This window comes from Mobula birostris, chromosome 23 (genome assembly GCF_030028105.1).
Source record: "Mobula birostris isolate sMobBir1 chromosome 23, sMobBir1.hap1, whole genome shotgun sequence".
Taxonomy (NCBI): Eukaryota; Metazoa; Chordata; class Chondrichthyes; order Myliobatiformes; family Myliobatidae; genus Mobula; species Mobula birostris.
In genome coordinates this window covers 7,847,375-7,872,635 of record NC_092392.1, presented here as the reverse complement: position 1 = coordinate 7,872,635, position 25,261 = coordinate 7,847,375, and the positions used below count along the sequence as shown (strand labels likewise).

Here is a 25,261-nt window from a genome sequence, read left to right as displayed (position 1 = left end):
CACTCCAACAGTGACAGAAATGCCGACAAGTTTACTTATTTATTATTATTTCTTCTATTTTATGTATTGCATTGAACTGCTGCTGCTAAAGTTAAGAAATTTCACAACATATGCCAGTGATAATAAACCTGATTCTGATTCTGAGGTTCAAATTAAGATGATTCTATGTTCCCAAGGCAGTACTCTTAGACCATAAGACAAAGGAGCAGAAGTCGGCCATTCCGCCCATTGAGTCTGCTCCACCATTCCATCATGAGCTGATCCATTCTCCCATTTAGTCCCACTCTCCCACCTTCTCACCATAACCTTTGATGCCCTGGCTACTCAGATACCTATTCTTGAACAATTCCGTGGTGGAGATTATAGGAAAGAAAGCCCTGTCAAAAGAGGCACTTTTGACAAAATTATAATGGTCCATTTTGTGGTCACGAAGAGTACAACCACAGCAGAGCTCTAGCTGCATGATAAGTGATCACAGAATGGACTTTTACAATTTTGCCAAAAAATGCCTCCGTCAACAGGTCTTTCTTATTTATGTTCAATATATACCACTCAATATATTTGATGCTGAAAAGGTGAAATCTTTCAGGATTGTTGCTGCTGAAGAAAACCTGTCTACAAGTTAGAATCTGATCTCATTTCTAATTTAAGCCTTGTAACATGATGGATGGACTTAAAGGATCAGGTCATGAGACATTCATCAAAGATTGCATATACTCTAGTCTACACTTATTGTATAACAAATGATATTGATGATATTGATTTAATAGATGCTTGTAAAATAGTGACCACTTCCCCCATTCCCCCACAGTACTGCTCAAGTTATGAATAGTCTGTGATGTTACTGCAGTCAGTTGTCAAAACCTTCAAAAGGCGATGCCTGAAGAAAACTGCATCCACCATTAAGAATCCTCTTCACTCAGGACATGCTCTCTTTCTACTGTTACCATTAAGGAGGTGGTACAGAAGCCTGAAGACACACAATCAGTGATTTAGGAACAGCTTCTTCCCCTTCGTCATCAGATATCTGAATGAACAATGAACCCATGAATACTGCCTCACTATTCTTTCTCCCTTCTTTTGCACAACCTATTTAATTTTTAAATACATACATTGTAATTTATAGTTTATTTTATTATGTATTGCTTTGTACTGCTGCCACAAAACAATGCATTTCATCACATACTGTATGCCAGTGTTATTAAACCTGAATTCTGATTTTGATTAAAAGAAAAATGGCCAGGCTTTCCTTCGAGATGGATCATTATCTGATTCTTACCAGGATATGAAAATTATCTTGTACTTGCCAATCCTAAACTGAATATTGTCAAGACTCTGCTATAGCTTGCAAGGGCATCAGAATATAGTTTAGTTGTATGCGTATCATTCAGCAGCACAGATGTCCTGGGATAATGATGGCAATCCTCGAACTGCCATGACTGTTCTCATTTATGTTAGGTTAAAGTCCAGCCACTGGAAAAATTTCCCTAGACTCCCTACTGGCATATTTATGCCAGTACATTGTTGATGCCATTATTTGTTCAAATGCTGTCTGTCAACTCTTCTCCATCTGCCCTGTTTCCATGAGAACATGCCCTTCAGTTCCATTTCACCTAAAGAGCATACATTATCTGAATTCTTCATGTGTAAAGCTTTAGGAAATAGCACTGTATAATATTAAATTATTTCTGAGTATGCTGTTTATATTATGGCTGATCAATGATAACTAAAAATCTTAGCAAGTCATATCTACTTGTCACTTGTGACAGAAGTCAGGAAGAAAGATGGATTTCTGCTAAAATGAGGCTCTTAGTATTTCACTGTGTTTAGAAATTTCAAGTCAATTTTCTCAAAAATGTATTGCTTGGTGCAAAATAGAATGGAGGTACTTATCTCCCCTTATAAAACAATGGAAAGAGCAAGGGGAAATAGGCATTCTCCATGTCAAATCATTAGGAGGAAACAAACCGTCATGGAGAAACATTCCACATGATGCTCGTAGTGCAAGATGAACCACCCCTCTCCGCTTTATAATCTCAGTGCTGCCTAAAATTCCTGGGAGTGCTGTAAATGTCAGGTTTCTAGCAGACAATACGCTTGTTCCAGTAATTACTTAAAGCAATTTAAAAAAGGAATGAGCTAACATGTTTGCTATTCCCAGAGATGGTTGCTTCTAACTGCAGAGACTGCATATAATTTGAACTCGGTGAAATACACTGAACATGAATATTCAATCAGTTTTCTACAAAAAGCTGCTGAAATGCAATGTGTTCTTGCCTCTTTGGAAGGGAATGACTAACACAGTATTATATATGACTGGGTTAAGGCTACATTCAATCGATAGGAAAATCCTTTTAAGTTCAACGGTGCCTATTAAGAGAATCACAGATGAAAAATGCAAACATTGAATTTAAAATTTAAAGTTAAGGAACAATAATGGAAGATGCAACATGGACATTAAATATCATATTACAATTATCCTCATTACATTATAAAAGAAATAAAAAGCCAGTAACAGCAGCAGGATCAAGAGAATTTCTATTTCCCCTTTCTCTTTTGTGATTTATTCTGGATATTTTTTTCTTGCAGTGAGCATTTCACACTGATTGAGATTTTTTAAGGTTTGTCAGCTCAGATGTTGAGGAATTGTTTCTGCTTGTGGGGTGAATGAAAGATGAGGCTTCAAATAAAATGGTTAACAGAAAAGTGCTGAACAAAAACACTAACAGACTTCAGCTACTTACGTTGCCATAGTCAATGTAGAAGATGTGGACTTTGGCAGGTGATTCAACCTTTTCCACCCGGGCTCTGTACCTGTTTTGGAAACATAACAGCAAGATTAGCGAGATGCACAATTAGTTGATCTGGGAACAGTTTACAGCAAGGCTAGCTGCTGTGAACTGGCCTCTGCATTCAGTCCCTGCTGACATGCATGACATAAGTACAGGAGACACAAGGGTGGTTACTGTTTAAATGATGTTATCTGGCATTGATGAAGCTGCTTTTATAATGTTGCTACGATTTTCCATTAACCAAGCTTCTCAGCAGCTCTTTCCAATTTACATTTATTCTTGTCTGAAATTATATTTTCATAATATTCATATGTAATGAGATGACTCAGAGATCCACAGTTGTGTCTGTCATCTTGCACCACAGACAAAGGAAGGGACTTCAAATGACAGATATGTTGGTTGGGTTAGCAATTGTTGATATCAGGGGCAGGGCATGGATATGCTGGATTAGGGTGCAAAAACTTAAGGCACCTTTTAGTAGAGAAGCTAACAAACTTGGGAACTTAATAGGTCTGCAGGATACTACGATATGTTAGAATCTGAGCTCAATATATTCTACAGCGTCAGTGATCGGGATTGAATTCCCGCCACTCTATGTAACTGTACAGAATGTGTCTTGCTCTCCCTGTGATTATATGGGTTTCCTCCTAGATTCCAAAGATACATGGATTAATAAAGGTTAGTAAGTTGTGGACACGCTATGATGTCACTGGAAACATGGCAATACCTGCAGGCTGCCCCCAGCATATATTTGGACTGTATTGGTCATTGATGCCAACAACACATTTCTCTGTATGTTTTGATGCTTTGATGTACATGTGACAAATAAAGCTAATCTTCAATCTTTAATCATTAACAGTCTCTGATATTCAATATCCTTCAAAGAACAGTCCTTCCAGAAGAAATCTGCTGAGCCAACTGCCAATACTTTTCTTGCCATTTCATAGGCAAGTCTTATTCTGCACCCACCCTTGACCACAAAGAAATTATACTGTGCAAGGCACTGTCACAAGTAGGACCTTACCAATTGTAGCAATGTAGCAAGTTAACACAGAAAAAGATCTATAGTTGTATGTCTTGTCAGCAGGGATGATGAGTAATTCTTTATGTTGTAATCAGGGGTTCCCAACCTTTTTAAAGCCATGGACCCTTACCACTACACAAGGAGTCCATGGACCCCAGGTTGGGAACCCATGCTCATCTACGGAATGATTGCATGAAGGAGTTCTGGTATTTCTTTTTCATGCTATTTTACCTAATTTTGTTCATTGCTTGTTCCTCCTTATTGGTATAGATGTTGTGCAAAGACTAAGGATCAGTGAGATATGTGGTGCAGTACCACCATCATGAAATACTGGCTAAGTTCCAATGCCTTAATCTAATTCTCAATTCTCAGAAGAGAGACTCAGCAACGAATGCAGACAAGCTATTTGTTCTCAATTGATATCTGTGTATAATGGCGATTAAGGATTCAGGCAAGTCAGTTCAGCTTGTTTCCTCTACTGATATTCACAAAGATATGACTGCCTCAGTTAACTCAGGAAGATTTGGGTTGAAACTGGGAGCTTACAAGTCTGTACAGCTCAGCTGCACACAACTAAGTACTATCTGTGAGAGCATTATTTATATGTTGAGATCATTTTGTTATTTACACATATGTTAGTCACAGGCAGAATCCTGAATCCTTATTTCAATGCAGTTGACACAGGCTTCACAGCAGCACAGCACACCTACATAACAATGAATTGTGCTATTCTGAATAATAGCCTGGCTTTTCCATTTCCTCCTTTTATTTATGCAAATAAAACAATAAACAAAGCAACCCTGCCCCTAATGCTTGATTTTTACAACTGCATGAAAGCTAAAACTAAGACTTAAAAAGACTAGATTTCAATTTTCCAGCAGTTGGGTGAAAATTTCTCTTAAGTCCAGTGCGGGACTCAATGCTGTTTCTGAGCAGAAGTGTCACATTGCTTCTAGCAGAGGACACTCTCTTCTCTATTCTGGACATGTCCTTGTCCCATATTCCATACCAAGAGAAAACTTCCTATCACACTACCTAGAGGAGCAAGTAACTCAACTTGACACTGAGTGAGTCAAATTCCCCCCCATGCACCACCAGGGAGGCAACTGACCTGCGGGAGGATCACTGCCTCACAGCCCACCTCAGGGGCAAACACTCTTATGCCGCATCATGAGCTGGAACCTCTATGATATTCCACTTTGAGATGGAAATTCTCCCATATTCCTCTCTAATGGTAAAGCTATCCAATTTTATTCGAGTGGTTAGTCATCAAATGTTCTTCATAGAGGTTTCTGCAGTCGTACCTATGAAAATACTATATTTTTGAGGACAATTACTTGTTTTCTTAATAATGATCTTTCAGTTTGAAGAAAATGCTGAGAAGTGTTTTTTGAACAAATGGCTTTTTGATCAATCAAGCAGTTAAAGCAAGCATTGTAGTTGGCACTGCAGTCAATGCTTTGTATCTTTGCAGTGATGCAAAAGACAACAAACACACACAAAATTCTGGCGGAACGCAGCAGGCCAGGCAGCATCCATAGGAAGAGGTACAGTCGACGTTTCGGGTCAAGGCCCTTCGTCAGGACTAACGGAAAACACAGATAGTAAGAGATTTGAAAGTGGGGGGGGGGGCAGACCTGAAATGATAGGAGAAGACAGGAGGGGGAGGGATGGAGCTAAGAGCTGGAAAGTTGATTGGCAAAAGGGATACAAGGCTGGAGAAGGGGGGAGTATCATAGGACAGAAGGCCTTGGAAGAAAGAAAGGGGGAGGAGAGCACCAGAGGAAGAGGGAAAACAGCCAAGGAATTATTGTGAGAGGGAAAGAGAGAATGAATGAATGAATAAATAAATAAATAAGGGATGGGGTAAGAAGGGGAGGAGGGGCATTAATGGAAGTTAGAGAAGTCAATGTTCATGCCATCAGGTTGAAGGCTACCCAGACGGAATATAAGGTGTTGTTCCTCCAACCTGAGTGTGGCTTCACCTTGACAGTAGAGGAGGCCATGGATTGACATATCGGAATCAGAATTAAAATGTGGGGCCACTGGGAGATCCTGCTTCCTCTGACGGACAGAACGCAAGAGTTCAGCGAAGTGGTCTCCCAATCTGCGTCGGGTCTCACCAATATATAGAAGGCCACACCGGGAGCACCGGATAGAGTATATCACACCAGCAGACTCACAGGTGAAGTGTCGCCTCACCTGGAAGGACTGTCTGCAGATTTTTTTGTGTTGGCGTTTTTAAACACACATATAAATGCTTAAGTGAACTATGTTTCTCCTCTTTCTTCATGTTAAATCCATTAGTAATATTCATGTCAAAGCACCTTGCCAAAGAAGTATTTGCAGAAAATCAGAAGTAGTTCAGGAATTTGGGGGTTGAACACCACTTCCTGTGGAAAGTAACTGGCTTCATCCAGTTTCCTGGCTCCAAGGAGTCTTCTTAAAGGATCAATAGATTCTGCTAGAGGTGAGGCATAAATATAGTGGACAGCAGCACCTTTTTCCTAGGGCAAAATACAAGGGGACAATCATTTAGGGTGAGTGCAGAAAATGCCAGAGGTGGGTTCTTTGCACAGAGGGTGTGGGGGGGGGGGGGGGGGGAGACTGGGAACATGTGAATGAGGTGCCTGAGGATGATAGGAGAGCTCTGCTCATGATCATTCAACAATTACTTGATTCTGACATGGTCCTGGAGGACTGGAAAATTGCAAATGTCACTCCACTCTTTAAGAAAGGAGGAAATCAAAAGAAAGGAAATTATAGACCAGTTAGCTGAACCACAATGGTTGGGAAAGTGTTGGAGTCCATTATTAAGAATGAAGTTTCAGAGTACTTGGAGAGTAATAATAAAATAAGTCAAAGTCAACATGTTTTCTCTGAAAGCAAGGAAGTAACAAGCAGGGTGGACAACCAAGAGGCGGGGATGCAATTTACATAGATTTTCAGAAGGCATTTGATAGGGTGCCTCACATGAGGCTGCTTAACAAGATAAAATCCTATGGTGTTACAGGAAAGATACTGGCATGGATAGAGGAATGGCTGACAGGCAGGAGGTGAAAGGAATAATAGTGCAGACTATTATCTAAACGGGGAGAAAATTCAAACATTTTCAGAGGTGCAAAGGGACTTTCAGGAGTCCTCATGCAAGACTCCCAGAAGGTTAATTCATAGGTTCAGTCCATGGTAAAGAAGGCAAATGCAATGTTGGCATTCATTTCAAGAGGAATAGAACATAAAAACAAGGAGATAACGCTGAAGCTTTATAAGACACTAGTCAGGCTGCACTTGGAGTACTGTCAACAGTTTTAGGCCCCTTATCTCAGAAAAGATGTATTGTCATTGGAGAGAATCCAGAGGAGGTTCACAAGGATGACTCTAGGAATGAAACGGTTAACATATGAGGAGTGTCTGGCAGCTGTGGGCCAATACTCCTTGACTTCCTAACCAGACAACCACAGTCTGTGCAGATTGGTGATAACATATCCTCCTTGCTGATTATCAGCACTGGTGCACCTCAGGGGTGTGTGCTTAGCCGACTGCTCTACACATGACTGAGTGGCTAGGCATAGCTCAAATACCATCTACAAATTTGCTGATGATACAACCATTGTTGGTAGAATCTCAGGTGGTGACAAGAGGGTGCACAGGAGTGAGATATGCCAACTAGTGGAATGGTGCCACAGCAACAACCTGGCACTCAACGTCAGTAAGACAAAAGAGCTGATTGTGGACTTCAGGAAGGGCAAGATGAAGGAACACATACCAATCCTCACAGAGGGATCAGAAGTGGAGAGAGTGAGCAGCTTCAAATTCCTTGGTGTCAAGATCTCTGAGGATTTAACCTGGTCCCAACATGTCAATGTAGTCATAAAAAAGACAAGACAGCGGCTATACTTTATCAAAAGTTTGAGGAGATTTGGCATGTCAAAAAATATACTCAAAAAATTCTACAGTTGTACCATGGAGAGCATTCTGACAGGCTGCATCACTGTCTGGTATGGAGGGGCTACTGCAAAAGGTTGTAAATCTAGTCAGCTCCATCTTGGGCACTAGCCTACAAAGTACCCAGGACATCTTTAGGGAGCTGTCTCACAGAAAGGCAGTGTCCATTATTAAGGACCTCCAGCACCCAGGGCATGCCCTTTTCTCACTGTTACCATCAGGTAGGAGGTACAGAACCCTGAAGGCACACACTAGCGATTCAGGACAGCTTCTTCCCCTCTGCCATCCGATTCCTAAATGGACATTAAAGCTTTGGACACTACCTCACTTTTTAAAAAATATACAGTATTTCTTTTTTTGCACATTTTAAAAAATCTATTCAATATACACAATTGATTTACTTGTTTATTTATTATTATGTTTATTTTATTTATAACTATTTTTTCTCTCTCTCTCTGCTAGATTATGTCTTCCATTGAACTGCTGCTGCTAAGTTAAAAAATTTCATATCACATGCCGATGATAATAAACCTGATTCTGATTCTGAAATGTAAAAGAATGCATGGGGATCTCATTGAAATCTACCGAATGTTGAAAGAACTGGATAAGGTGAAGGTGGAGGTGGAGAGGATGTTTCCTCTGGTGAGGGTATCCAGAACTAGAGGGTACAGCCTCAAAATTGAGGGGTGGCCTTTTAGTACAGAAGTAAGGAGGATTTTATTTTAGCCAGAGAGTAATCTGTGGAATGCTCTACCTCAGACTGTGGTGGATGCCAAGTCAGTGGGTATATTCAAAGTGGAAAATGATAGTTTCCTGATTGGTCGGAGCCTCAAGGAATATGTTGAGAGGGAAGTGTATGGGGTTGAATTGGATCCATGATGAAATGGTGAAGTGTACTCAATAGGACGAATGGTGTAATTCTGCTCCTATGTCTTACAGAGAGGTTGATAGGAGAGGATGAGGATTTTAGGAAAGGCTGATATAATAGGAACGCTTAAATGACTGTCAGTTCAGCATATGGATGTAAGAAAAAAAATGGGCTGTAGGCTGTGTAGGAAAGAAGGGCTAGATTGACTGAGGAGCAGATTGAACCGTTGGCACAACATTATGGGCTGAAAGACCTGTACTGTGCTGTACTGTTCTATGCCCTATGAACAGTCAAATGAAACCATGCCTTAATTTCTGGTGCCAAAGTCCCATACAAAATACTGATTCAAAATTGAGAGGCTAACTGTAAACCAGGTTTATTTTGCATTCACTTCCACTTTAAAAAATTTAAAGTGATACTGAATTCATTGCATCCAATTACACTGAATCCACAACTGCCAGCATACGTTTCTGTATGGATTTTATTAAACTGAGGAAAATTGTGAGCATTTCACATTTGTATGCCTCTGACCGCTGACCACGGGGAGCATCACTTCTACATTTCACTCTGTACTCAGTCAGTATCTACTCATTCTCCAGCACTTGGTATGTCACTGCTCAGCAGCCACAATTGGCCTGCTGCAAAGCTCAATGGTAGCATCTGAATTAATATATCTCAGTAATTCAGAAGAAACTGGGAATCAAAACTTATGTATATTATTTAATTGACAATTCAGGTGGCAAAATAAGAACCAAGTCTATGGCAGGATTACCATAGCAGAAGAGGGAAACAGATTTAATCTAGACAAATTCTTAGGGAATAGTGGAAACCAAACACATTCAGCAACTTGTTCATGCCATTCCCACATGTGAGATGTTGCAGAATTGCATTAGAGCACTCTGGGTAATTCAGTATCTGTCAGACAGTCGTGTTGTATCTTGAGTCTGATTGGGACTGAAATGATGACTCTAACACTTGCTGTCACTCAAGAAAAGAGCCAAAACAAACATCAATTTCTCAGTCTCTACAAGAGAATTGTAAGATTTTCAGAGGAGTGGAATGATACTAAAAAGGATATTGAACCTGAAGCAAAGCCAAACACTTACAAATATCAACAACCTTCTGGGTTTAGCCCTGTTTGTTGTCAATCCTTTTCATGTGTACTGCATGTTGGCTAACTGTGTACTTAGTGTTACTGCAGAAAAAAAAACTAAAGACAATCAAGCTTTTGACCCAGTTCATTTTAAATCTCATAGACAACTGCCATTAAATGTGTCCAGTGCAATAATTTGTCCAACATGACAATTGCATATATAGTGTCAGAAATGTTTACGGTCAGTTGCTTATTATTCTTTTTACTCCGGTTCTTACCGTTAACTAGGTGAATTTAGTGTGGGGGGTGGGCAGGAGGGGTGCGAGGAAAATGTTGAGTATATCCGCAAGGAAATAGCAAAGCCAGATCCTGATCTTCTAAAACAACAGGAATACTGCAGATGCTGGAAATTCAAGCAACACACATCAAAGTTGCTGGTGAACGCAGCAGGCCAGGCAGCATCTCTAGGAAGAGGTACAGTCGACGGTCCTGACAAAGGGTCTCGGCCTGAAACGTCGACTGTACCTCTTCCTACAGATGCTGCCTGGCCTGCTGCGCTCACCAGCAACTTTGATGTGTGTTCCTGATCTTCTATACAAGTATCTTTAAAAGTAACTGCATCAAAATTTGGAAACACTGATGGTAAATGACCAAACAAGTTTTAATTTGCATTCACTTCAAATTCAGTTTCAGAAATGTGCCAGACTCCCTGAATTCAATTTCAAATGTAAAACATCAACATTGCTATTACAGTAGGTAATTTGTAACCTTGGAATGTAGCTTCATTGGGGAGAGAATAAATACTGAATCAGTAATAGTTATTATGCTTAGTGCACTATTACAAAGGTTTCCCCAAAGATGCATGGCCCCTGGCTTAGCCAAAGTGCTTGGAGCTCAGGTCCTGAAAAGTGCGACAGAATTATTGGTCTTTCTTCTACATGAAGAAGTCCATGTATAAGGCAAAGTATTAAGATCGTAGAGAGGTCACTAGGGGTTCCGCGAGAGATTGTGACTAAAAGAAATAAATATAGTTTTTTTTTACTTTGCATAACGCATGATGCTAGCATTCACAATCATAGGCAGTGACCGAGAAGGCCCGTTAGCAATCTCATTAGAGGTCTGTCAGCCCACAATGGCAGTGCACAGTAGGACCGTGTTTATTTGGCTGAGTCCATTCAACAGGGATAGACTAGTGCAGAATCTACACTATTAAGAATCCTGTGCTTATTTCTCTATTCTGCCTTCAGAATATGATCTTCTAAAGTGAATCAACTCACACTTTTCCAGGTTGAATTTTAATTAGTTTTTATTTAATTTACTCATTTTCCAAGATCTGGTCATCCTTCATGTGTCCAGCATTCGTTAACCAGCTTTAACTGCCTTCGAGAAGGTGGTGATGAAGCATCTTTTTGAACCGCTGCAATCTTTCTATGAAAGTAATCCCAGAGGATTGTCAGGTACAGTGATAGGTTTTGAAGTCCGGTGCTACTTGGAGGGTAACCTGCAGGTGGTTCCCTCCATGTATCTACTGCCCTCATCTCTCTTGGTAGTAGGGATTATTGATTGGGAAGTATTGTGAGTATCCACAGCACACTTTATAGATAGTATACACTGGTGGGGTGAATTAATGTTTAGGGTGGCTGATGCAGTACCAATCAAGTAGGCTACTTCATCTTGAGTGGTATTCCAGCTGGCAAGTTTACTCATCCAAGCAAGAGGAGAGTATGCAATAATTACTTTGATTTATGCTTTACACTCTTGGGTGTCAGGAGGTAACACACTTCCAAAGAATACCCACTAACTAATAATTAGATTTTCATCTAATGCTTGCTGCTTCCAAGATGTGCCAGTGAACCACAGCGATGTTCTGCAGGCTACATACAGTACTTCCAAATATATCTCTTGAATTAATCTCCCTGCAATCTGCAGCATGTCGTTCCCCTTTAAGCAACGTACTTTTGAATCAACATGAACTACAGATTTCATGATCTTTTGAAGGACTCAGTGGAGCTAACTCTCGAACAAGCAGGTATGGCACCTTTAAGCAGACGATGTTTCATCGTCCCGGCCAGAAGCAAGGTGGGAGAGGCAGGTGTTGAATCTAAGCAAGGGTGCAATACAGAGGGATGAGGCCCCCTCTACCCAGCATCTTGTTAGCAACCGTTCTATTTACCAAGATGGTTCTCCTCTGTGGTCCTGACTGCAGTTTACATACCATCACTGGCCAACTATAATCAGGCCTTTGAGATGCTACATGATGCTGTTACCAAACAAGAAACAGTCCTCCTCTGCACATTTCAGAAATCCCTGCTTAATTACTATCAGCATATAACCTGTAGCACCTGAGGTTCCAATACATTAGACCAGGGGTCCCCAACCTTTTTTGCACCACGGACTGGTTTAATGTTGACAATATTCTTGTGGACCAGCCAACCGGTTGGGGCGGCGGGGCAATCTGCAATCGTCTCCGATCTGGGCCGACATTTACGTGCCAGGCAGCACCTAATTAATTAGCTTGTTTATTTTGGCTTTTTTCTTAAAGATGTGCTGGGTGTGTCCTGGCTACCGCTGTACTGCTGCATTCTTTGCGGCCCGAAGGTTGGGGACCACTGAATTATAAGTTACTTATAAGTCAATAGCATCATAACATTTTAAGTAATGTTTGGATATTAAACACACAGCGCATATTTTCCCCATATGAACATATTGAATCATTGCAACACATCAATATCGCTGAATCAGTGGGAGCCCTGGACTTGTTTCCCTGCAACAAGATGGTCCCATCGAGGGGTGATGGGAGACAGCGATACTCGAAGGGGGTTCCATATGTCCAGTCTATTCCGCAATTTAGTTTTTGTTGCATTCATCGCAGAAAACTCTGCTTCACAGCGATATGACGTTGGAAATGGAAGCAACGTTTTCAGTGCTTTCATGGCTATCTCAGGATATTCAGCCTTGACTTTGATCCAGAATGTCAGCAGAGATGTTATGTCAAACATATTTTTCCGCCCACCGTCATTTGCAAGCTTGAGGAGTTGATCTTTTTCCCGTGCTGACATGGCAGATTCACCAGAAACGTTCACAAATGGGTCACGGACCCATTCCTTTGCACGTTTTGGGTCATTTGCGTCTTGGGTCACTGATGCGTGCGTTAAAGTTCAACAGTGGGCGTCACAGGGAATGAGGAAAGGTGCAGCTGACTCATATCGTTTCATATTGCCAAATCCTATCGTTTCCTCGCGGCCCGGTACTGGTCCATGGCCCAGTGGTTGGGGACTACTGCATTAGACCACTGCTATTCTAAGATAAGGAATGCCTACCATTCCGTGCCAAGACTTCAATTCAGGAAGTCTGATCACTTGGCAGTCCTCCTATCTGTATACATACAGAGGCTAAAGAGTAAGGCTCCAGATTTTAGGACAACTAAGAGGTGGTCACTGGAGGCAGAGTAGTGGCTATGGGATTTCTTTGAGTCAGTGGACAGTGCGGTATTCAAGGACTCATCTGTGGTTCTAAACAAATGCACCACCATTGACACTGACTTTATAAAAAGTCATAAATGAATGCGTCCCCACGAAATCATTCAGAGTATTCCCCAACCAGAAGCCTTGGATGAACCATGAGGTCCGCAATCCATTGAGGGCCAGATCAGAAGCATTCAAGTCTAGCGACAAAGAAAGTTACAAGAGGATTAGATACAATCTCCGGAAACCACCTCACGGGTGACATTGCAATTCCAGACTTAAAGTGAATCAACGAAGGATGCTCAAAAGCTGCATCAGGGCTTCAATACAATCACCCCCTACAAACTGAAATCAAAGGATATAGGTGACAAGTTTTTGCTCCCAGATAGGCTCAATGGCTTTTATGCTCTCTTTGACCATCAAAACATGGAGGCATCTTCATGAACTCCCACAGCCTCCAATGACCCTGTGATTTCAGACCGAGGCCAATGTGATAGCATCCTTCATGAGGTTAAACCCACAGAAAGCATACGCCCAGACAGGATACCTGGCCAAGAACTAAAGACTAGAGATGATCAACTGGCTGCAGCAACACCAATATCTTAACCTCTCGCTTCAGCATCATCAAGCAGGCTTCAATTATACCAGAGCCTAAAAGGAACATGGGGACTTCCCTCAATGACTAGTGTACAGTAGCACCTACATCCACTGTGATGAAGTGCTTTGAGGCAAGGAAAAATATTAACTCCTGCCTGAGAAGAGAATTGGATCTGCTCCAATTTGCCTACCATCACAACAGGTCACAGCAGATGCAATCTCATTGGCTCTTCAATCAACACTAGAACACTGGACAGTGAAGATGCATACAACAGGATGCTCCTTATCAATTACAGCTTAGCATTCAATACTATCATCCCTTCAAAATTAATCAATAAGCTTCAAGCCCTTGGCCTCAATACCTCCTCGACAAATGGATCCTTGATTTCCTCACAGACCCCAGTCAGTTCAGATCAGCAGCAAAATGTTCTCCACAATTTCCATCACCACAAGGCTTAGCCCCCTGCTTTATTTGCTTTACACTTATGCCTGTGAGTCTGAGCACAGCTCCAATGCCATATTTAAGTTTGCTGATGACACCACTGTCATAGGCTGAATCAAAGGGGGTGATGAATCAGCATTGAAAATCTGGCTGAGTGGTGCCACAGCAACAACCTCTCATGCCATCAAAACCAAGGAGCTGATTGACTTCAGGAGGGGGAAATCGGGAGGTCCATGAGCCAGTCCTCATCAGAGAATCAGAGGTGGAGAGGGTCAGCAGCTTGAAATTCCTCTTCATCTCATGTTCTTGATATTTATTGCTTATTTATGATTATCATTTATTCTCAGCTCAAGCTGGTAAAACCTGAGGTACGAGCATAGCCAAGTACACTCATTTATCAATCGCTAGGAATTTTAGGACTATTCTAGTGGTATTTGGCATCATGCGTAAAAGTTACATAAACATCACTATGTTGGTCTAAATGCTTAATAGTATTGTGTAGTAGCTTTAGAATGATACCAGTTGTAGATATTACTATTGGGACAATGTATGCCCGGTTCATGTTCCATAGTTTCTCAGCTTCTCTGGTGTTTTTCACTTATTGATTTCCATATGTTATGTGTGTTTGGAATGTCTATATCTATTAAGTAAGTTGCTCTTGCTTGTTTATCCGGACAATTATTATGGATTGTTTTATCAGTAATAATGGATCAGTCGTAATATATTTTGTAGGACTCTGACTCTAAAACTGGATCAGGCTTGTATTTTTAGTAAAGTATGGTGTCTTTTATGAATTTGTATTTAAAGCAAGGCTTTGGATAATGATTGCAACACACACAAAATGCTGGAGGAACTGGGCATCTATAGAAAAAGTACAGTCGATGTTTCAGGCTGAAACCCTTCAGCAGGACTGAAGAAAATAAAGCTGAGGAGTAGATTTAAAAGGGAGGGGGGCAAAGAGAAACACAAGGTGATAGGTGAAACCTGAAGGGGGAGGAATTAAGTAAAGAGCTGGGAGGTTGATTGATTGGTGAAAGAGACAGAAGGCCATGGAAGAAAGGAAAGGGGGGAGGAGCACTGGAGGTAGGTGATGGGTGGGCAAGGAGATAGGTAAGAGAGGGAAGAGGGGATGGAAAATGGGGAGGGAGAGTGGAGTCATTCCTAGAAGTTCGAGAAATCGATGTTCATGCCATCAGGTTGGAAGCTACCCAATTAGAATATAAGGTATTATTCCTCCAACCCAAGTGTGGCCTCATCACGACAATGAAGGAAACCATGGATAGACATACCGGAACAGGAATACGAAGTGGAATTAAAATGTGTGGCCTCTGGGAGAGTCCGCTTTTTCTGGCAGATGGAGCGTAGGTGCTTGGCGAAGTGGTTTCCCAATCTACATGGGGTCTCACCAATATACGGGAGGCCCACAGGGAGCACTGGACACAGTACATAACCCCAACAGACTCACAGGAGAAGTGCCGTCTCACCTGGAAGGACTGTTTAGGGCTCTGAATGGTAGTAAAGGAGGAGGTGTAGGGGCAGGTGTACCACTTGTTCTGCTTGCAAGGATAAGTGCCAGGAGATTTCCTATCCCCTTTTCCCTCTCTCACCTTATCTCTTTGCCTGCCCATCACCTCCCTCTGGTGCTCTTCCACCCTTTTCTTTCTTCCATAGCTTGCTGTCTCTTTCACCAACTTCCCAGCTCTTTACTTCATCCCTCCTCTTTCAGGTTTCACCTCTCCCTCCTCCACCTTTTAAACCTACTCCTCAGCCTTTTTCCCCAATCCCGCTGAAGGGTTTCAACCTGAAGCATCAACTGTACTTTGTTCTATAGATGCTGCCTGACCTGATGAGTTCTTCCAGCATTTTGTGAGAGTTGCTTGGATTTCCAGCATCTGCAGATTTTTTCTTGTTTGTTTTTTGGTTAATGATCTCTGCCACTTGATTGTGCCTGTGTAGGTAATCAGATTGAGTTAAAATGCTGCATGATCCCAAAGTACATTGCACTGCTTCTGGGTTCCCTTGGCAGTTTCTGCATTGATTGTCTTGAATTCGTTACTCTTTGATGATATATTTTTGATCTTTCTGTGTGTTAACCACCTGGTCCTGTATTTCCACAAGGAGCCCCTCTGTTTCTGGGAAGAGGTCTCCAACTCTGAGGCAGGCATCCAAAGCTTCCTTGTCGAGATTCAGTCTTATCAGATCATAGGGATGTCCTCCATGAAGGGTCACATCTTCCATTAACTTTTTCTTCTGTAGTGATGATTTCTTCATTTTTCTGGGTTGTGCTTTTATTTATGTTTAGTAGAGTGCTGAATCCTGTTTTCACTGAGGAAAATATATCCTTAGAAGTTTTATCTGACTGTTGGGTAAATATTTTGTGTCTGTTATTCCTCTTCCTCCTCCTGTCCTAGATAATAATAATCTAAGTGCATTCAAGTGTGCATAGTGTTTTATAAAATTTGTCATTTCAGTTCTTATTTTCCTTTGTAAATTTTCCAGATTGGTTTCAGACCAGATATTATGCCAAAAGAATATGTTAATATGGGTATAGTGAAAGCGTTTATTGACTTTGTCATATTTTTACTATTCAGCTCTGTTTGGCAGATTTTCTCAAGCATTACGGTAAATTCTATCACAAACTTTCTCCTCATCGCAGTGTGATCTATTTTATTTACCTGTTGATATCCCAGATACTTATATGTTTCATATCCATCCATCGGCTGTATAGTATCCTGCTGTTTTAATTTCTACTAGCTATATCACACTTTTCTTTATGTCCAGTGTTCTGCACTTAACTAATCCAAGGGTCATGTTTATACTTTAGAAAATAGTTCTACTATTTAAATTAATTGCTTTAGCTTTACTGTTGAAGGGGTGTACAATTTTAAATCGTCCATGCATGGAAAGGCATGTCAAGATATAATTTGTTTGGTTGTCTCTGATTTGAACTCTGATTCGTCCAATTCAGTAAATTAGAGCTGGATAAAATCACAATGAGCTTTGAGAGTCGCCCTGAAAAATATTATTTTATTTTTTCTTTATTTTTGAATTTGCAGTTTATTGTCTTTTGCACACTGGTTGTCTGCCTTGTTGGTGCAGTCTTTCATTGATTCTATTATTGTTATTGGATTTATTGACTGTGCCCACAAGAAAATTAATCTCAGGGTTATGTACGGTGACATGTATGTAGTTTGATAATAAATTTACTTTGAACTAACTGCCTAGGGCATTGATGGTGAGAAACATGGTGATAGTACGGGTAGAGTGGTTAGTTCTATGATGCTGTACACAGTCATTGCTAGGCAGCTCTGTGATGCAAATACCATTTGCTACATATCAGCTGGTTCCTAAGGTTGTCATAGCCGGAAGTGGTGGTGGGGATAAGCTTCTCCTACCTATAAAGTGCTCCAAATGGTGTGCGTCTCTAACAGCCTCTGACAACCACGTCCAACTCCTGGCCTTCACGTGTGGCTTAGCTACTAGGCCCGGCAGAACTGTTTCTACTGACAAGAGAAGGGGCAAAGTTGGACCACTGGCGCCTCAAAACCAACTGCTTCAGGCAGGTGGGGCTCGTCAGCTTTGGATGGCAGCCGCATAGGAGAAGGAAATCTCTGAAGGAAACCCTGAAGAAGAAATCTGGAGCCAGTTTGATGTTGTTTACAACTTCACTCTAGCTACCTCTGCAACAACACTGGTGCCAAGCTGTATCAGCGCTTGCCCTTCCCTTGGGCTACGTCAGCGACGTGGAGAGGGGGAACTCGCTGTACGGGCAACAGCCGGTTCTTCAAGTCTTCCCGACAAGGCTTGAACCCTGGAGAGGACACAGTCCACCAGAGGCGCAAACCCATGATCCCCTGGGATCGACAGCTGCCTACTACAATACACTGGCTTAGACATGAATGGTGTCTGACTCTTGCTATGTGCAGGCGAGGGTTGCTTCATTTGCTAAGGATTGGAAAATAAAATTGAAAATTGAATAATCATCAGAAATTATCCCCACCTCTGACCTCATGATGAAAAGGAAGTCTCAGTAAATTAACTGAAGAAGACTGATCACAGTCTGAGGAACTTGTGTAGTTCCAGCCTTGGGCCAGGATGACTGACTTCCGTCAACCAGAAAACCTTTTTTCTTTTGTTTGAGGTTTGACTCCAATCACTAGAGTGCTATCCTTTTCATGGCTATTGAGTTCAGTTTTACTAGGGCTATTTCATGCCTGACTCAGTCAAATGTGCCTTGATTTCAAGGGCTGTCACTCTCACTTCAGCTTTCAGAAACATTAACAAGATGATTTAGAAGAAAATTACAATGTGAATCAATCTCATACGGAATGCACTGCCAGAAAGAGCAGTGAAAACTCGTAACTTTTATGGAAGCAATCGTCACGGACAGTATCAGGGAAAAGTTTGGATAAGTACTTTAAAGGAAAGGGGAAAGTCTGATTAAATTAAATGCTTTCAAAAAGCATGCACAGGCATGCTGGGCAGAAGATCTATGTTAGGTGCAGAATAGAAGAAAACAGGAGCAAGGAGAGGCCACCTGGCCCTCGAACCTAGCGCACCATTCAATATCCCTCAGGCCTCAACTCCTCTTTTATGCCAGTTCGCCAGTGCTGTCAATTTCCCAGATGTGTTGACCAGTCACCAATGTCCACTCAGATCTCTTCCATAATGAAGCAGCAGAGAAAAAATATTAGACAGTGTCAACAAAATATAAACCTTGTTAGTAACAAAACATGAAACAAGGAAAAAGCACTTGCTTTAATAGACAGCAAACTTTCCTAATTGATCACCCAAGGGTGGTGAATAACCAGAGCTAAAGCTTTCAGAAGAAAACTTGATCATTGGAAATATCCAGGGCAAATATTGAATTATCAGCAAACCTTGGGCAGTTTACTTAAGATCTGTCATTGAACATAACTAGAATTTATAATTACGGAAGCAGTAGCATGACATTTAGAAAATCACATTTCACCTTATTCAGCATGATTTAATGAAACAAAAGTTACATTTGACAAATTTATTGTCGTTTTTGTGAAGATGGACGGTGATTGCACAGGATAGAAACATGGCATTGGAACGAGACCGGAACATGGCATTGGGAATGGTATGTAAGTAGATTAGAGAATTGGATAACTCACAGAAGACGCTCGGAATAAACGGGTTATTTTAAAATATGGAATAGACAAATTTACACAATTTAGACAAAGTTGACTGAAAATAGCTATAAACAAATAAATGAGACTTAGGGCAATAGAAGGTATTCAAGAATTGGAACTGCTAAATCTAGAGGTCCAAAAGCAAAAATGGGAAGCTTACTTCAATTTTCTGCTTAATGCAGTAGAAAATCTGGGAGAGCAAAGAAAACATAAGAGTAAGTTTAGAAGAAAGGGAAATGTGGGTAAAGGTCTTAAAAATATTTTGCTACTGTCTTCATGAGAGAAGTGGATGATACAATATTGTAGATAAAATTAAAGACAGCAAAATGTTGCATAAGATAATCAATGGATAAGACGGAGCCTTTGAAAATGTTTAAATCACCAGAACAGAGAAATACACACTAGGCTACAAGAGGAAACAAGGTAGGAAACTGCAGAAGCTCTGACTACAATATTCCACTGGCTACTAGAATGGTGCTAGAAGATTGGTGGGCTACCAACATTATAGCATTCTTTATAAAGAGAGGAAAAGATAAAATAATTTCAAGTCAGATAGTTTAACTCCTAAGGTAAGCAATCCACCCTGAGAGCCTGTTAAATAATCATGTAGAAAAGCACACATCAATCAGGATTAGCGACCATGGACTTGTTAAGGAAGATTATGTTAAACTGGATGGATGTTTTAGTAACAAGAAAGGTTGATGAGAGCAGTGCACTTGATATAGTTTAATAGAGCTCAGCAAGCTTCTGACAAGGTCCCAGATAGTAGGTGTGCCAAAAAAGGATGTGGATATGTGAAATTGGATCCAAAGCTAGTTTACTGGTGCAAAGGATAAAAACTGATGGGTGACAAGAAAGCTAGTCTTAATTCTTGGTTCCTTAGATTTTGTAACACATATTAATGATTTAGCGCTAAACACATGGTGGCATAAAAAATGTTGTCTGCAAATGCAATAAAATAGGCATTCAATTGACAATCAGGAGGAAAGTTTCAGAATCCAAGATACAGATAGTCTGATTAGTTGGACAGAAAAATGGCAAGTGTAATTTAAACCACAAAACTATGGGAATATACAATAAATAGAAGGATTTTCAGTGGTTTTGAGAAATAGGAAGAGTATGAAGTGTAAGTCAATTGACTCATTTTGAGAGCCAGAAAGACAACCTGGTGAGTAAAAAGGCACATGAACTGCTTCCATTTATTAGATATGCTATAGAATGATACAGCATGGACATTATGCTAGAACTAAAATCAAAACTTAAGTATTATGTACAGTTCTAATCAACTAAATATAGAAAATTTATGTTTATTCTGGAGATTAACATTGCAAGGACTGGAAAATTGCAGCCATGCAGAAATATTACATAAACGATTGTTTTTTGGGCCAGAGACAAAAACTAATAGGGGGATAGCTGAGGGAAATTAAATTATGAGTAAATATGGAGAAAAGAACTATTTCCCAAATTATAGAGGTCAAACACTACGGAGCATAGAATCATTGTACTGTAATTGGATCAGAGGACAGATGATTGTAATTACCATGTAATCTGTATGTTCTACTGCCAGCTCAAAATGGGAGGAGGTTCAGAGGTGAAAACTCTGATTGAGAAGTCCTAATATATGAAGTTGGATAGCACGTTAAGTCATCAAAGGCCATGGGATGAAATACCATGACAGACCTTCAAGAACGAAAAAGAAAACTCTAAAATCAACAGATTACATTGATGACATTACACACACATTCAATTGAAAAACTGTTTCAAGACATTATGCCGATCTTTGCAAGGGAAATTTTTGCCAAGCCTGGAAGCATCTGAAGGCTGGTCTTACAAGCAGTTCCTTGCAATGTAAATGACCGTATTTTGCCATTGTGTTAAGAGGAAAATTCTAGTAAATACCAATTGCTACTGTAAAAGGAGGACATGGCTAAACCATCACTTAGCTCACTGCAGATCTAGGTTGAGAGCCAGGAAGTTGGAACAAAATTAATTCCAATTGGGAAAGTTGTCCAATTAATCATGTCTAATGAGAAGAATGCTAACTTCTAACTGGTACTTTACAGTACAAGAACAGGAACAGATTACTTATATACGCTCGGACACTTAGCCTATAAGCCTGCTCTACAATTTAATAAGATCATGGGAATCTGCTTGTAACATTAAATCTACATTTTACCTACATTTACATCTACATCTACATAGTCAAAACCGTCCACTGTTGGTCCGACCAATCGGTCTCCATGCCACAGGACTGCTTTGATGACGTCAATTGGAATGTCTTCCATGATGATGATGCCTCGGGAGTTCATGGAAGGGGTCACGAGTTTCTTCCGGAAGTGCCTTGAGTATGTTATCTCCCAGAAATCGGTCAGGGTCTATCCAAACCAGAAACCCTGGATCAAGAGTTCCGTATGAGCAGCACTTAGTGCGCGACACAGAGCTTACGTTGCCAGTGACCAACAGGAACTCCAGAAATGCAGCTACGATCCGTGTAATGTCATCAAGGCAGCGAAACAATAATAAAGGGACAAGATCCAGACACAACTCTCCAGTAACAACACACGTAGCTTATGGCAAGGCCTGCACAGCATCACAGACTTCAAAGATAAATGCAGTGGCACTTGTAACATTGCTGTCTCTCTCCCAGATGAGCTAAATCTTTTTTTTATGCTCAATTTGACGCTGCCAACACTGAGCCCCTGAAGAGACCTGCAGCTTGGTCATCTCTGAAGCTGAAGTACGCAAGTGTTTCCAACGAGTGGACAGTTGCGAGGCTGCAGGACCGGATAGTATCCCAGGGCGGGTACTCAGAGTGTGCGCGCACAACTAGCAGGTGTGTTTACAGACATTTTTAATCTCTCTCTCTCTCTCAGTGTAGAGTGCCCTCCTGCTTCATTACACTCACTATTGTCCCTGTACCTAAAAAGACCAAGGTAACATGTCTGAACAACTGGAATCCTATCACACTCACCTCAATAATAAGCAAATGCTTTGAGAGACTGGTTAAGGATTACATCTGCAGCTTGCTACCACCCACATTGGACTCCCTACAATTTGCCAACCGTCACAAGCAATCTACAGATGATGCAGTAACCACAGCTCTACATACCATCCTTACACATCTGGAGAAGAAGAATGCTTATGTGAGAATGCTGTTCTCCGACTACAGTTCATCATTCAACACCATAATTCCCTCCAGGCTCGACAGGGAGCTCAGAGACCTCGGCCTTCACCCTGTCTTGTGCAGCTGGATCCTGGACTTCCTGTCAGGTCACTGGCAGGTGGTAAGAGTGGGCTCCCTCACCTCTGCCCCTCTGACCTTCAACACAGATGACCCTCGGGGCTGTTCCCTAAACCCCCTCCTTTACTGTGTCGCCACCCACAGCTGCAATCTGCAAATTAAATTTGCTGACGACACTACACTGATTGGCCTAATCTCAAATGATAATGAAGCAGCTTACAGAGAAAAAGTCATCACCCTGACACAGTGGTGTCAAGAAAAACAACCTCTCCTTCAATGTCGCAAAAACAAAGGAGCTGGTTGTGGATTACAGGAGGAATGGAAACAGGCTAAACCCTATTGACATCAATGGATCTGGGGCTGAGATGGTAAACAGCTTTAAGTTCCTCAGCATCCACATCACCGAGGACCTCACGTGGTCTGTACATACCAGCTGTCTGGTGAAAAAGGCACAACAGCACCTCTTTCACCTCAGACTGTTCAAGAAGTCTGGTATGGGTCCCCAGATCCTAAGAACTTTTTACAAGGGCACAATTGAGAGCATCCTGACTGGCTGTATTCCTGCCTGGTACAGGAACTGTACTTCCCTTAATTGCAGGGCTCTGCAGAGAGAGGTGCAGACAGCCCAGCGCATCTGTAGATGTGAGCTTCCCACTATTCAGGACATTTTCAATGACAGGTGTGTAAAAAGGGCCCGAGGATCACTGGGGACCCAAGTCATCCCAACCACAAACTGTACCAGCTGCTACAATCTGGGAAATGGTACCGCAGCATAAAAGCCAGGACCAACAGGCTCCAGGACAGCTTCTTTCACCAGGCCATCAGACTGATTAATTCATGCTGATACAATTGTATTTCAATGTTATATTGATTGTTCTGTTGTACATACTATTTATTAAAAATTACTATAAATTGCACATTGCACATTTAGACGGAGATGTAATGTAAAGATTTTTACTCATGTGCATGAAGGATGTAGGTAATAATAAAGTCAAAGCCAATACCCCTTGCTTATACCGAATATCTACCACTGTATCAAAATATTCAAAGACAACCTTTATATCACCCCTTGAGAAAGGGAGTTCAAATAACTCATGATCCTCTTAAAAAATGGTCTCATTTTTGTCTTAAGCAACACACATCAAAGTTGCTGGTGAACGCAGCAGGCCAGGCAGCATCTCTAGGAAGAGGTGCAGTCGACGTTTCAGGCCGAGACCCTTCGTCTGTCCTGACGAAAGGTCTCGGCCTGAAACGTCGACTGCACCTCTTCCTAGAGATGCTGCCTGGCCTACTGCGTTCACCAGCAACTTTGATGTGTGTTGCTTGAATTTCCAGCATCTGCAGAATTCCTGTTGTTTTCATTTTTGTCTTAAATGGGTGTCCCCTTCTTTTTAAATAGTGACCGCTATTTCTAGATTCTTCCACAAGGGGAAGCATTCCTTCCATATTCACCCTATTAAGACTCTTCAGCGTCACATCTTCCAATTAAGTCACTTCTTACTCTTCTGAACTCTAGCAAGAACTACCCAGGTTTGTTCAACCATTCCTCACAAGCCACCCAATCCAGGCATCAGTCCAGCCTGGTAAGCCTTTTCTAAATTGTTTTGTTAAAAGCTGAAAACTGTATATAGTTAATGTGCTTTGTTCTACACAACTAACCTTCTGATACAGATGATAATCATAAGCTGGAGAAAGTCTGCAGATGCTGAAAATCCAAGCACACACACAAAATGCTGGAGGAACTCAGTAGTCCAGGCAGCATCGATACATTTCCGTAGGTGCTGCTTGACTTGCTGAGCTCCCCCAGCATTTTGCGTGTGTTGATGCACATGATGATATTTTTGTTGATAATGTGATTTAGGAAAACCCATAGCAGCCAGGGGCATATATGAGATGGGTTCCAAAGAAAAAATTATAAAAACTGTTCAAATAATCTTTCTTGATAATGATTGGTGAGGGAATAATATTGGCAAGGATAAGGATATACATCTCTTGAGTCTTCTTCAAGTGAGACTATTGGTTCTAAAAACTCCCATGCAAGGCTGGCATTACAGTATTCCTCTAGTATTTTACTGTGGTGCTTATCTAAATCAACAGTCTTCAGTGACACGGGCATTCACAGTACAATGAGAGACAAGGATGCTACTATTAAGTCAAAATGATATCTTTTAATTTGCAGCTATTAATTTTAACCATGCACCCTCTGAGATGGATAAGAAATGATAATTGAACATTTCCTATTAAATGCAAAACCTTTTCAATTTGGTCAGCAAATTTAAACAATATTAGCTGTTGGATGGGGAATTAATCAAAGTTTGTAGTTTGGATAACAGAAGAGTTCTTTGAAACTTGTAAAGTTGACTTAAACAAACAGCATTAATGTAATATCTATTCCACCCCAGCTCTGGCTAGTCCATCTAAATTCACCCATCTACCACTGCCCGCAACTTCAAGACAACTTAATTACAGGTGATCTCACTTTATAGACAGGGGTTAGTTCTGCGTTCCTAGAAAACGCGCAGCCATATTATCTGCTTATGTCAAAAAACTTGAGTTGAAAAAGTTAATATTGCATTTATTTACTTTTGCTTGTGTAAATTCCGTGAGAGTGAATTTTATCCCATAACTCAAATTTTTTG

At 41.0% G+C, this 25,261-nt stretch overlaps 1 protein-coding gene across 1 annotated transcript in view; it reads right to left on the bottom strand.

Moving 5' to 3' along the window:
- snd1 (staphylococcal nuclease and tudor domain containing 1) overlaps positions 1–25,261 on the bottom strand; it is a 919,733-nt gene that overhangs the window by 81,408 nt on the left and 813,064 nt on the right. The window contains exon 20 of the mRNA XM_072241822.1: positions 2,745–2,814. Within this exon, the coding sequence (XP_072097923.1) occupies positions 2,745–2,814 (70 nt within the window). The remainder of the gene's footprint in view (positions 1–2,744; positions 2,815–25,261) is intronic.